The sequence below is a fragment of the Mastomys coucha genome, unplaced genomic scaffold (genome assembly GCF_008632895.1).
Source record: "Mastomys coucha isolate ucsf_1 unplaced genomic scaffold, UCSF_Mcou_1 pScaffold7, whole genome shotgun sequence".
NCBI lineage: Eukaryota > Metazoa > Chordata > Mammalia > Rodentia > Muridae > Mastomys > Mastomys coucha.
The window spans coordinates 83,280,679-83,294,688 of NW_022196913.1; the positions used below are offsets into that span (position 1 = coordinate 83,280,679).

A 14,010-nucleotide genomic window follows, 5' to 3' on the forward strand; every position below is an offset into this window, starting at 1 on the left:
AAAGTAATCTTTCAACAAATCCACACAAACCTAATTCCACCTGTTACAACAAAAGCAACAGGAAGTACCAATTACTTTTTCATAATATCTTAATATGAAAATTAATATTACCAGCATATCTTAATCGATTGAAACCCAAAAATATGAGGAATTTGAAATTTATTGACTGTCATTCAATGGTCTCTCTAATTTGGTAATTGGAGAAATAGGTCCAATATTTTACAATCCATATACACTTTCAATTTGTTTGTGACAGTGTCTTGCTGTGTACAACATAATGGTCTTGAGATCTTGCTTTTTCTATCTCAGCCTCTCTATTAGTAGTATTGTTTATTTCATGTTTTTACACTATACTATGTTTTTTAGAACAGCTTTCAAATTTTAAAATATTTATATACCCAAAAGAAATGTAGACAATTAACTTGGGAGGGGGTTTGTAAGAGATCAACAAAGAGTGAGACTGAATGCTTTGCTTGATGTTTGTAACTCTTGTATCAAGTTAGCACAGTAAGAGCCAAGATTTTAAGCTCTTAAATACAAAACAAACAAACAAACAAAAATACTTTATATATTTATGTTCATTTAAGAAAATATTAGTAGTGATGTATTATTTTGAAATATACAGTTAATATGCTAGGAGTTATTTTAAATTTATATTGAGAAAAACGTATGTATTGTCAGTATTGCAGTAGACAAGTATCTACATAAGACTGTTAAATTGATTGTTGTTTTATATCAAACAACTTTTATAATACTCATTTCTATTGTTATAATATTTTATAAATTTTAAAGAATATGACAAAAAAGATATTGTAGGTATTGAAGGGGGGTCTCTAGGAAGAATTGGGCTACAAAAGGAAAACAAGAATGTGATTTAATTCTCTTTACTTAAAATATGTTTTTAAATCTTAACAATTCAGATAAATTGAAATCATGTAACTTGTCTCATTATAATGTAATAAAACTTTTTAAAAAAGAAATGAAAACTATAAAAAAAAGAACAAGACTAAATCTGAACCATAGTAAAACAATATGTAGCAGTAAAATGCTTTATTTTTTACATGATTAGCTTCTTAAGTAAGATTTCACTAGAAAGAAGCATTCTGCTACTAAAAGTCATTTGAAAGCATGAGACGTGGGGCTTTAGCTAAACACATTTGTGTAAATGACCTTCTTTTTCTGGGGTCACCAGAGGACACGGCTGAGCAGCAAGCAGAATTCCCTTACCTTCCATATTTGGCAGTGTTTCTCAGGAAACAAAGCTGGAGGTTGTGATAGAGTAAGAAGAAGAAATCGGTATACAATGAGAGTAAGCTGGCAGAAGTTTCCAGATGCCTGACATGTCACAGCTAAAATTACCTATACACCTTAACTTCCATTTAGTTACATATTCTAGCAATTAAGAAATTAAGATCTGGCACCACTGCTCCAAGAATATCAAAGAGCAGAGGATGGGAGGTGCTTTGGTTTAGCTTGATGTTCAAATTACAGACACTTAGATTGCATGTGGTTACTTTTATCAGGAAATGAAGAGTAATTATGACAAGAAACAGATCTGCTAAACCCGTGACTAAACTTAAAAATTAAATTGCAAGATGCCATTTTTCAAGTTAAAAATAGGATTGCAGATGTTAGAGAGAGATAAATATACACTTACAATTTTAGCTTTGGAAGTACTAATTTATCGCCCCCCACAGAAGGAAATTTAAATTATATAATGCCAAAACACAAAAGGAGGAAAATCACAGGGCTTGCTAATAAAATGGGAAATTTATAGCCTTTTTATGTGGAATGAAAGAGCAACTTTACAATTCAGAGTAGAGCTGGTTTAAGGACACATGAATTAGAGCTGGAGAGATGGCTCAGCTCTTAAAGCTAGGCTCACAACCAAAACATTAAGAAATACAAATTAAGGGATTTCCCATCAAATCTAATTTACTATTCATAGGTGAATCCAATCGGAAAAACTTTAAAGCCAGAATTCAGAAATGACTTTTCTGTAACAACACTGGTTAAAGAAGAGGAGGTAGTGAATTTGGGAAGTAGGGAGTCAGAAATGGGAGGAATATAAGAAAAAGAGTGGTCAAATGATGTAATTATACTTTAATTAAATAAAAAATTAAAAATTTTATGCTGCAGGGTGGTTGGTAGCACACGCCTTTAATCCCAGCACTTGGGAGGCAGAGGCAGGCGGATATCTGAGTTTGAGGCCAGCATGGTCTACAGAGTGAGTTCCAGGACAGCAGGGCCACAAAGAGAAATCCTGTCTCAAAAAACCAAGAAAAAAATTATGCTTTAAAAAAAAAAGGAAATGAGTTTTTATGGAGATTGGGCTTTGTCCACTCCTAGCAATAATGCTCACCATGGCCATTATGTGGAAACTCTCGATTTCCATAGAATTGCAGTGCTATCACTTCCTTCCTCACACAACTGCTGTGAAGACGAACTGAGGTGATAGACACGGTAGCAAATGTACCTCAAAGAAAGTGCGTCGTCATAAGCATGTGGCATCACTCAATAATGCCAGGGCACACCCGGCACACTAGAAAGCAAGCCAGGCCCCAATTTTTAAAAGAATTAATTATATGAATGTGTATATCATAAAATCAAAAAGACTCACTCACTGTGGCTGGAATCTTGAGTATATTAGAGAATAAATGACAACTGAATAATTTCTCTGCTTAGAAACTTCTAATGGCTTTCCTCTGTAAGAGTCTCTACTTTGGGGGAGTAACTGGGACCAGTGGGACCAGGCACACAGGAACTCCGCCAGCCCAGTGGCTCAGGTTTCTTCAGGTCTGTCTGGGATGGCCTGTGCCCTGAGCAGACCTTGGGCGCAAACTGCAGTCATTCCCAAAACACCCAGAGGAAGCTCCACTCCCAAGTGCTCTAACAAGCCCAGGATCACAGGATCCCAGAATCACAGAATCACAGAGACAGCTTGACTCTGAGGAATTCTGACACCATCAGGATCACAGGAAGGAAACTGAAATCATGTAACTTTTCTCATTATAATGCAATAAAACTTAAAAAAAATTTTAAAGAATATGACAAAAAAGGTACTGTAGGTTTTGAAGGGGGGTCTCTGGGAGGAGTTGGGGTACAAAAGGCCAAAAAAGAATGTGATTTAATTCTATTTACTTAAAATACATTTTTAATGTTAACAAATTCAGATAAATTGAAATCATGTATCTTTTCTCATCATAATGCAATAAAACTTAAATCAATTAAAGAAAAAAAGAGTCTCTACTTTGCCATGATTGGCACCTTGAACCAGATCATCATTGCTGTAGGAAGCTATTATGTATGTCTTACAGGATGCTTAGAAACATCTCTGGCCTCTCTCCACTGGATGCCAGTAGCATAGCCCTTCCTCCTGAAGCTTCCTTCAGCCATTACTGCTCTGTAAAGCCATTCTCATTTAAGAGCCTCAGAGGATGATACTTAAAGCTACAAATGATTATTTTTGCAGGCTCTAAACAAATCTTGCACTCCAGTTTGAAATGAGTCATCAAATTTACTCTACATATAAAACATTTTTCTCAAATACCTTTTTGGTATGGTGTGTCATTTTTCAAAAGCACCTTATTTTATAACTGTAGCACTCAAATATGTAAACCAAATATGACAAATGTGTAAGTTCACTTTCTTTTTCTTAAAATTTTACAGGCACAGCCAAGTAGAGAATGAGAAGCGGATCATTGCATCAGTGTCCAGTGATGGAATACACATAACTCTAACTAGGCCACTAAACTACACACACTTGGGAATTACCACCACACTCCCCGATGGAACTGTATTTGAAGCCAGGGCAGAAGTTGGAGTTCTTACAAGAAATATTTTAATAAGAGGGTCTGATAATGTGGAGTGGAATGACAAGATTCCATCCTGTCCCGATGGATTTGACACAGGTACTCTTAGCAACCAGCATGTGGCTGACAGTGATCATTCCAGCTTTTCAAAAACATTTTGGTTTATATTGAACTGTACTATTTTATTTTCAGCTTTAAAATGTATTAAAGCATTACTAAATTAAATGTGTTAAAGCATATTAAGTATGGGAACTTGGAGACACTGATGGCTTGATAGCATTTGCAATATAATGAGGAAAACAATCAGTGCTGACTCCAAAGTGGAAGAAATGAGTGTGCTTGGAATCCATGATAAAGTCTCTTTCCTGTTCTTGTGATTTCTTATTACTCTTCTATTCTTAGGGTCCTTTATTATGCAGTCCTTGACAACATGTCCTAGATAGCTTCACGTGTCACCCAGGAGCTACATCACTTATATTTACCAAGAAAATTTAGAGTTTCAAATACTGTATTTGATGTTTTATTTAGAAAATCTTTAACAATGCTTTTTGTATTTTCCAAAATCTGTAGTATATGTGAGAGTAGTTTCATTGTAGATAGAATTGTAGTAAATAGTTCATGGACAATGGTAACTAGATAGAATGTGGATATATGAGAAGATGAAGAGATATGTGTGTAGATATATAGATCTGTAACTTTTAAGATAGGCATGGTATGCCAGTAGCAATGCCTTTGAAATTTTGGTCCAAATCATACTTTGCATGGTCATCCTATACACTGCAGGATATTTTGCAACATGCCTGACCTCAGCTAACCAAATATTAGTATCATTCTCATTAGTGTGTCAACTAAAAATGGTTTCCAGATGTTGTAAAAGTATTATCTTGAAACAAAATCATCCCTAGTTACAAGCCACAGAACTATACTATGTACAGTTATTCAACATGCCAAAAAATATCCATGACTTTCAATGACAAAGGATACTTCTTATTCATGTTCCATCTGTCTAGTCTAATATGGGTCAACAGGAGGTCCTTTCCATTATTATCGTTTCAGAATTCAGACTGATGTAGGCTTTGTCTCAATATGGGTTTTCATAATCCCTGAAGCAAAGATATGATGGCTAGAGAGTCAAACTGCAAAGGTTCTGAAATGATGTATTTTGCTTCTGTTTATGTGCCATTGGCCAGATATAAGTCAACAGCTTTGATGAAATTCAAGAGAATGAGTTAGCGAAAAGCCCTGAACACACAGTAGAGAATTATTGAATACTAATGCATCTTAATGATGTGTTTATACTATAAAGCAAAATGTCTTTTGACAAGTTATCTCCATATTTTTGTAATCATTAGTAAGTAGCTAAATAATAACAGACACAAGTTAGTTAAGAGCTTTTTCTTTAAAGATAAGCATAAGTTCTTTGGATTTTATGTTAAATGACCTATTTTCTGATGCCATTTTATCTGCATCAACTCTCAGAGTGGATATAAAAGCAAGTCTCAAGCTGTTTAAAATGAAAATACTTTCTGCTATGCAAATTAGGCTGTCAGACTCTAGTACTATACAAGCATAATTTTGCATAATGTTAATTCCCAATTTGAAGTGGAAGCTTCAGAAACAATAAACAAAATACTATTATCATTATTCACTCAACCATTCAAATATTATTTAGTACTATCTCTAAAAAAAGCTTTATAATATACAAAGAAAAACAAGACACATCATTTACCTTTCTTATTATCTAGAAAAAGATATGAACAAATAATAATTGTGTTCCAGAATAAAGTTGAATATATGTGAATAAAGAGAAACTAAATGTGTATAAGAAACATTTTTTTAACAAAACTATTCCAGTAAGGTCTTAAATAAGTTTAAAGATTTCAAAATATTTTTTAAGGAGAATTTGCTACACAGACATGCCTTCAAGGAAAGTTTGGAGAAGAAATGGGAAGTGACCAGTTTGGAGGATGTATTATGTTGCATGCTCCATTACCTGGGACTGACATGGTAATTGGAAGAATAGAATATGTAGAGGTAAGGAAAATTATTGTTAAGACACTGAGGTGTCATACAGTGACTATGAATTGAGTACCTGCTGTTTGCCATACTCTACTTCCAATTGGATAGCAGACTGATAAATGAAGAGGTGAAGAGGTTTTTTTGGGTTTTTGTTTGTTTGTTTGTTTTACGGTTTTTGTTTTTTCAAGACAGGGTTTCTCTATATAGCCCTGGCTGTCCTGGAACTCACTCTGTAGAGCAGGCTGGCCTTGAACTCAGAAATCTGCCTGTGCCTCTCCAGTGCTGGGATTAAAGGCCTGTGCCACCACTGCCCAGCTTGTTTCTGTATTTTTGAAAAGCATAAATCATGTTCATTCAGACACACAATTCAAAACCTAATAGCAGCTTTAAATATTTTCCTTTCTTAAATAACTGGATTATGTTGATTCATACATGACACCATCTTGAATATTAGATAACTAGATTATAGGCTTGAAAGAACACCGCAGAATGGTTACTAGCGCCCTCTAATCAGGAGCCACACCCACATGGATTGACAACGAGCTTTGCAAGCTTGAACAAGGCCTCGGGCTGTTTACAGTTTTTTTATCTGTGAGGTGAAGTCAGTGACAACCTCCCTAGATCATGGTAAAAGACTGTGACCTTGCATAGACATCATTACCGTGTGTGGTACCTGGTAAATACTCAAAGCATTTCTTACATATGGGAATCAAAGGATCAGGACAAAGAAGGCATTTATACAGCATTATTTTGTTAAATAGAAAAGTTGACTCATAAAGAGAGTTTTATTTTATTAAACAAAACAGTTTACTTTTAGAAAAGGGGCAAAACACAAGAGTCAAAGATGACCTTGAGCATATAGTAGAAGGCACAGCTCCCTTCCAACAATAGGTTTGCTTATTTATTCTCTTACTCCATTTATGCGCCCCACTCATTCATGTCCTAACAAGCATTGTCATATTGAATTGCATTATATAAAAGATTGTATTTGGAATAAAATAGTACTTGCAAATAACATGAATAATATGGAGGATATTAATTTAAATATATTCATCTCTTAATATGACATTGGGGATTATTTTGAAACAAGAAATAACTGAACAGTTCTGATTTCTGGCCTGACAGGTGTTCCATGCTGGCCAGTCTTTCCGTTTGGGACGATACCCAATACATTGGCACCTGCTTGGAGATTTACGGTTCAAATCGTATGTGAGAGGCTGTGCAATTCATCAAGCATACAACAGAGCTGTTACAATCCACAACACACATCACCTTCTTGTGGAGAGGAATATTATATATGATATAAAGGGAGGGGCATTTTTCATAGAAGATGGTATCGAACATGGCAACATTCTACAATATAATCTGGCAGTCTTTGTACAGCAAAGTACCAGTCTACTGAATGATGATGTGACCCCAGCTGCATTTTGGGTAACCAACCCTAACAACACCATACGACACAATGTGGCTGCCGGTGGCACTCACTTTGGCTTTTGGTACAGAATGAATGACCACCCTGATGGCCCATCCTTTGACCGAAACATTTGCCAAAAACGAGTTCCACTTGGAGAATTCTTTAACAATACTGTTCATTCTCAGGGGTGGTTTGGACTGTGGATTTTTGAAGAGTATTTCCCCATGCAAACAGGATCTTGTACTTCTACAGTGCCAGTGCCGGCTGTCTTTAACTCACTCACTGTGTGGAACTGTCAAAAAGGAGCTGAGTGGGTCAATGGAGGGGCCTTGCAGTTCCACAACTTTGTGATGGTGAACAACAATGAAGCTGGAATTGAGACCAAGAGGATCCTGGCTCCCTATGTTGGGGGTTGGGGGGAGAGCAGTGGAGCTGTGATTAAAAATGCCAAAATCGTTGGTCATCTTGATGAGCTGGGAATGGGACCCACATTTTGCACCTCGAAAGGCCTGGTTCTCCCATTTAGTCAAGGCCTGACAGTGTCATCTGTTCACTTTATGAATTTTGACCGCCATGCCTGTGTGGCTTTAGGAGTCACATCAATCACTGGGGTGTGTAATGACAGATGTGGAGGCTGGAGTGCCAAGTTTGTTGACATCCGCTATTTTCATGCACCGAATAAGGCTGGTTTTCGTTGGGAACATGAAGCAGTACTGATTGATGTTGATGGCTCACTAACAGGTAATATTAGTCTCCAATCCCAGCACCTGGGAGGCAGAGGCAGGCAGTTCTCTATAAATTCAAGGCCAGCCTGGTCTACAAAGCGAATTTCAGGACAGCCAAGGCTTTACAGAAAAACCCTGTCTCAAAAATCCAGATATATGTTTACATGAATTTGATGGTTAAGGCTGATTCACCAGTATCACAGATTGTAGTCCAGCCATAAATTTACCTTCTGATTTGAAAAGGAAAAGAAAACCAAAGGCATTTCTTCTTCTTTTCTTTTTTTTTTTTTTGAAAGAACTCCAAACTGTCAGAAGCAGCCTCCAAACATGTCCTTTTATCTCTTTCATTAACAATTTGATTGTGAATTAATGGTAGTTTTATGGAACATCAGTGGAGACACTGCTCACTGCTATTTTGATGTTAGATGCCACCATTCTGCCGGCAGTTTTCATTAAGATAGAAGTTTGTTTTCATAATTGCCAAGTTGTGGTCTCAGCCACATTTTATACAAGTAGATATAAATTCCATCTCTATTTATAAATCATGCAGTCAGTATATACCCTTATGAAACTGTCCCGCAGTTTCATGAACCGGGTTCTGCCTCGACCAAAGGGAGAAAGGAGACCTGAAACACAGAGTTCGAGAACAAAAGGACACGGAGCCAAGTTGAGGGTTTCCAATCAAGGCTCTCCTTTACTTTGGGGGCTCAGCATTTATATACAAGAGAGCATAACTGAATCTCTAGGTTACAACGACATTTGAACAAAGTCAAGGGGGAAGTCCAAGGGAAGCTGGCTGCTGGGCTGAAGGTGGAGACTCAGGATATCCCGCAGGTCTCAGCTCAGGGGGGAGGAGGTCAACAACAGATGTCCTCAGGCTGTATACATGCCAGCCATCAGGCGTAGTTTCCTTGAGGCTTTGTTTCAGGCACAGCAGGCATGAGTTGAGGCTGCGGTGGCAAGCTCCGATGTCTTGCAGCTGAGGGACCCCAACACCCTTACTAGAATATAGAACACCTTTCTTTCTTTCTTCCTTTCTTTCTTTCTTCCTTTCATTTTTTAAAATTAATTAATTAATTAATTTACACTCCATATTTTACTCTCCCTGTCCACCCTCCAACTGTTCCACATCCCATACTTCCTCCTCTCCCACTGTCTCCACGTGGATGTCCCCCTACCTCCACCCCACCTGACCTCTAAACAACCTGGGGCTCCCAGTCTCTTAAGGGTTAGGTGCATCATCTCTGAATGAACACAGACTAGGAAGTCCTCTGCAGTATGTGTGTTGGGGGCCTCATATCAGCTGGTGTATGCTGTCTGTTTGGTGGTCCAGTATTTGAGAGATCTCGGGGGTCCAGATTAATTGACTGCTGATCCTCCTACAGTGTCGCCCTTCTCCTCAGCTACTTTCAGCCTTCCTTAATTCAACAACAGGGGTCAGCTGCTTCTGTCCACTGGATGGATGCAAATAACTGCATCTAACTCTTTCAGTTGTTTGTTGGGTCTTCTGTAGTGCAGTCATACTAGGTCCCTTTTTGTGAGCACTCCATAGGCTCAGTGATAGTGTCAGGCTTGGGACCTCCCTTTGAGCTGTACCCCACTTTGGGCCTGTCACTAGACCTTCTTTTCCTCAGGCTCCTTTCCATTTCCATCCATGTAATTCTTTTAGACAAGAACAATTATGGGTCGGAGTTGTGACTGTGAGATGGCCCCCCCTCTCCCTCATTTGATGCCCTGTTCTTTCTTTCATTTTTAAGACCAGGTTTCTCTGTGTAGCCCTGGCTGTCCTGGAACTCACTCTCTAGACCAAGCTGGCCTCAAACACAGAGATCCACCTGCCTCTGCCTCCCAAGTGCTGAGGCCATTGCCTGCCTACAATACTTTTTTAAAGGAGTGACAAGGTGCTATCAACTCCTTTGTAATTTAATGGCTAAATTTGTATTTGTTTTAAAATGTGTTCAATTGCCGGCCGGTGGTGGCGCACGCCTTTAATCCCAGCACTTGGGAGGCAGAGGCAGGCGGATTTCTGAGTTCGAGGCCAGCCTGGTCTCCAGAGTGAGTTCCAGGACAGCCAGGGCTATACAGAGAAACCCTGTCTCGAAAAAAACCAAAAAAAAAAAAAAAAAAAAAAAAAAAAAAAAAAAAAAAAAAAAAAAAAATGTGTTCAATAGACAAAATTATGAAAGAGGATATAATGTTGTTTTTTCTAGTTCTAGCTCTGTTGTAGATTTTTGGTTTTGGTGGTAGATGAATGCATAAAGATATATTTGATAATGAAGTATAAAATTTAAAAAAATGTGCATCTCCATAGCTTCACAGTGGCTATTCTAACTGCATCAAAGTTCATTGAGATGTATTGATGTTGGATCTGGCTAAATTTAGTGAGTGAGATTTTTTGAAAGATATTTTTATAATAAAATTTAGTAAATTTTTAAATGAAATGTTAAACCTAGAAAAACCAAAATACCTCATAGGTTTTTTTTTTTTATCATTTTAAGTCACTTAAGTCATTTAAGTCAAAATATGTCACATTTTCTATAGATATCTCTGATTTCTAAAGGTTTTTGTCTTTACCAGTTGTTAATAATGGACTTGTCTAGACAGTATAGGAAGCTTGTGTAGCTGTAACACATTTTTAAGAATCAATTGGCAAGTAAACCTAGAGATCTTAGTGGCGAAATACTGAAAGTCTCTTTGAAAGATGAAATGACATCCTTTTCAATGTTCACATGGTCACAGCTACGGTTGATGGCTTCTGTCTCCCATTCTAATTGTGGTTTTCAGGAGGGAAATGTAGTGGTTCTCACTAAAGTTCCCAGTAATTTTTATTCACTAGCTTAGTGTAGGTTTAAAAAATTAGTTATTAGAAGGCAATTATCTTGCTTGGTGTCTGGGAGGCACTTAGATCCCTAAATCTAAGGATTTGCGATCCCTAAATCTAAGGATTTGCTCTCTCCCCAATGATCACAGAGCTAGTATGAGATGTTCTCTAGTAACTAAGCCTATATTGGTTTAAAAGCACATGATCTATGAGCAGGTTTGAAACTTCTGTGAATCCTGAATCAAGTTACTTGTGCTATTTTCCATCTTTTTGACTCTCATGGATGCTTCAGGTCTTATGTTTCAAATACGTTTGTTGTGAATCCCTTGACAGAAAAGTCTACTGTAAAACAAATGTATCTTCATCACTTGCAAGCAAAAACCTCTACCAGTTTGTAGATTTTGTTGGTAATATTGCAGTCACAGGACCTATGGGCACTGTAGGTCAGGTTTATTACTTTTCTCATACAGAACTGGCATCATGCTGTTTGTGTTCCTTTCCCAGGGCACAGAGGGCACACTGTCATTCCACACAGCTCCTTACTGGACCCTTCACACTGTGCTCAAGAGGCTGCATGGAGCATTGGTTTTCCTGGCTCTGTCTGTGATGCCTCTGTCAGCTTCCACCGGCTAGCATTCAACAAGCCTTCTCCAGTATCTTTACTTGAAAAAGATGTGGTTCTCTCAGACTCTTTTGGTAAGTGAATTCTGGCAGTGTAAGACATGAATTTCAATGTTTTCCTAATTTCTTGTTATCATTTTCTTGAGTCATTTCATGGCGTTCTGAATATTGCCAAATACATTTATGCCAGTCATGTTCCAGGCAGGAAACCAGCTATTCAAGGTGAGTGCATGAGAGGTATATAGACATGTACATACATAGATACAAAGATACATAGATGCATACATACTACATACATACATATTCTGTTGATTGAAGAATTACCAGATGATATTATTTCAAAGAGCTGGAAACTTGGCATAGCCATCAAAACGAGGCTGTAAAGATATATTGAGGTCACTCTCATTGAAGACAAACTTTTTTTTTTTATGCTCACTGAATGAGTGGGATGGGTCAACAGATGCATATGAAGTCCCAGGGACTGTTGATTTGTAACAGTAATAAAACTGTCCTTATACACTGGTTGTTGTTGGCATTACTGCCTGACTAGGTTGAAGTAATTACTCAACTTTTCAGCCAAACAGAACTTGTGAGCTTGCTTCTCCTATGTCATAAATCTTTGGTTCCCACACTGGCACTGGCCTCTGCCATTCCTTACAGTGTGTCATGCCGTCACTCACCTCTCCATTACTACAACAAAGGCCTGAGATAATTAACTTGTACAGGGAACGATTTATCTTGGCTCAGTTTTTTGAAGTTTCTATTTGTTATCAGTGGGCCTAGTTGCCTTTGAGTCTGTGGCGAGGAAGTACATCTTGATGAGGAATCACCGTGGAACAAAGCTATTGAATCAGTTCATATTCCTTTCTCAGGGCCTGGCCTTAAAGACACAAACACCTCCCATGAGGCTGCACCTTTTAAAGGTTCCATTGATTTTCACTAACCCCACCATGGGGACTATACGAACGGCACAATGGCCTACAGAGGACAGTTGTCTTCTTTCCTGCCTGGGAGGAATGGTTCTTAGTTCCTAGTTCTTCCTAAGGATGTGTTCTTTCTCCAATATCTATAAAGCCAGTAACTAAGCGTATCTTTTCTCATTTACACCTCAGCTAGCCTACCTTGAGTGGTTCAAATCTGCATATCTATCTATCATTTATTACATCTATCCATTTATTCATCTATTTAGAAACTAATAACACTTTTTGACTTCCAATGGCTTGTATTCTGATAAACCTATTACTAGTTGAACGTGAGTAAAGTTGAAAATGCATCTACTACATATGATATACTAAACAAAGATGGCTCGGTCTAGGTTACTTTACTCATTCACAGACATTTACATTAGCCCCTAGCTCAAAAAAGCATTTAACACAAGCCAATTTTATAATAATGGCTTGAAATCTGATGTAACTAATTGCGTAGTAATTATTGTTATTTTTATGACCTACCAATGTAAAGTCCAAAACCCCTTAAGTTGAACCTTCATAAGTTATAGTCTGTCTATCTGTATAAAGTAAATATCTGCCTACAATGCATCATACCATGGACTGTTATGATAAACTGAAGATTCTTAAAATGTGTGAGAACATGGGTGAATCAAGGATTTTCTAAGCAAAATCTTTATAACATCTACAAATGTTATTGTTTACATCCCTGGGCAAAGCCAAAGAATTCAGCTTCTTGATAACTACGTCTGTATCTGTGAATTTCTAGTCCAAACACATAATAAGTGATTAGGACAACAGAGAGGGACTTTCTCAACAGAATAAAGTGCGCTTGCCTGTCTTTCCCTGGTATCATAATTTAACATTCTTCTCCAGCACATTACAAGTAATTTCAAGATGGTACTTTAATATGCTATCAGTATTTTCAAATCCCCCATCCCCACTTAACTATATTGATAAGGTGACTGATAATTTAAAACAAAGATGCGATATTCCAATAGTAGCTTACTGTTTTGTAATTTTATAGCATATAAATATACAAGCAATATGATGACTGGTAAAAGTACCTCTGTCTAACTAATGTAACCCACACTGACATATTGGAATTTCATTACCCTTTTCCCATCAGAGTCTCTGAAGATGTTCTTTGTAAAAATTCCAGATTCTTCTCTTATTTCAAACAGATCTCTATGTCTATTCAACTGTGCTCTTTGAAACTGGCTATGTACCTGTATCCCACTCCTGGGCTCACATAGGGACTGAGCAGAGATTCAGCCTACCACCTAACTTCATAGTTCCCTTTCTAGATGGTGGATCATACAGGTGTGGCCACTGTTTGAAATGGCCACTGTTAACTTCTCTCTCAGTGAAGTAACTTTTGCTTTTTGAATTGGAAAGGTCTGGAAAATATGTAAGAAGTGTTAAATTATTCAAGGAACCTAAACTAAACTTCAGTCCCGCAGGCCTCCAATGTTTATTTCTATATGAAGTATAAAGTAGCAAATATTGCCTTAATATGATATTTAAAAATCTATGATCGAGCTGGCCCTGAAAGGAGAAAGTGAAGAAAGGTGAAGGAAGCCAGAGTCAGAGCGTGCTATGTCCAGTAGAGAGTCAGAGCGTGCTGTGTCCAGTAGAGAGTCAGAGCGTG

The 14,010-nt window shown here is 37.5% G+C and overlaps 1 protein-coding gene across 9 annotated transcripts in view; it reads left to right on the forward strand.

Annotated features, from left to right (window-relative positions):
* Pkhd1l1 (PKHD1 like 1) overlaps positions 1–14,010 on the forward strand; it is a 165,167-nt gene that overhangs the window by 85,323 nt on the left and 65,834 nt on the right. For all 9 annotated transcript variants that reach the window (XR_004115089.1, XR_004115088.1, XM_031358649.1 and 6 more), the window contains 4 exons: positions 3,670–3,911; positions 5,710–5,846; positions 6,957–7,986; positions 11,296–11,487. Coding sequence is in view for 7 of the 9 variants with exons in the window: in XM_031358649.1 (XP_031214509.1) it covers positions 3,670–3,911; positions 5,710–5,846; positions 6,957–7,986; positions 11,296–11,487 (1,601 nt within the window). In the remaining 2 variants the exon portion in view is untranslated. The remainder of the gene's footprint in view (positions 1–3,669; positions 3,912–5,709; positions 5,847–6,956; positions 7,987–11,295; positions 11,488–14,010) is intronic.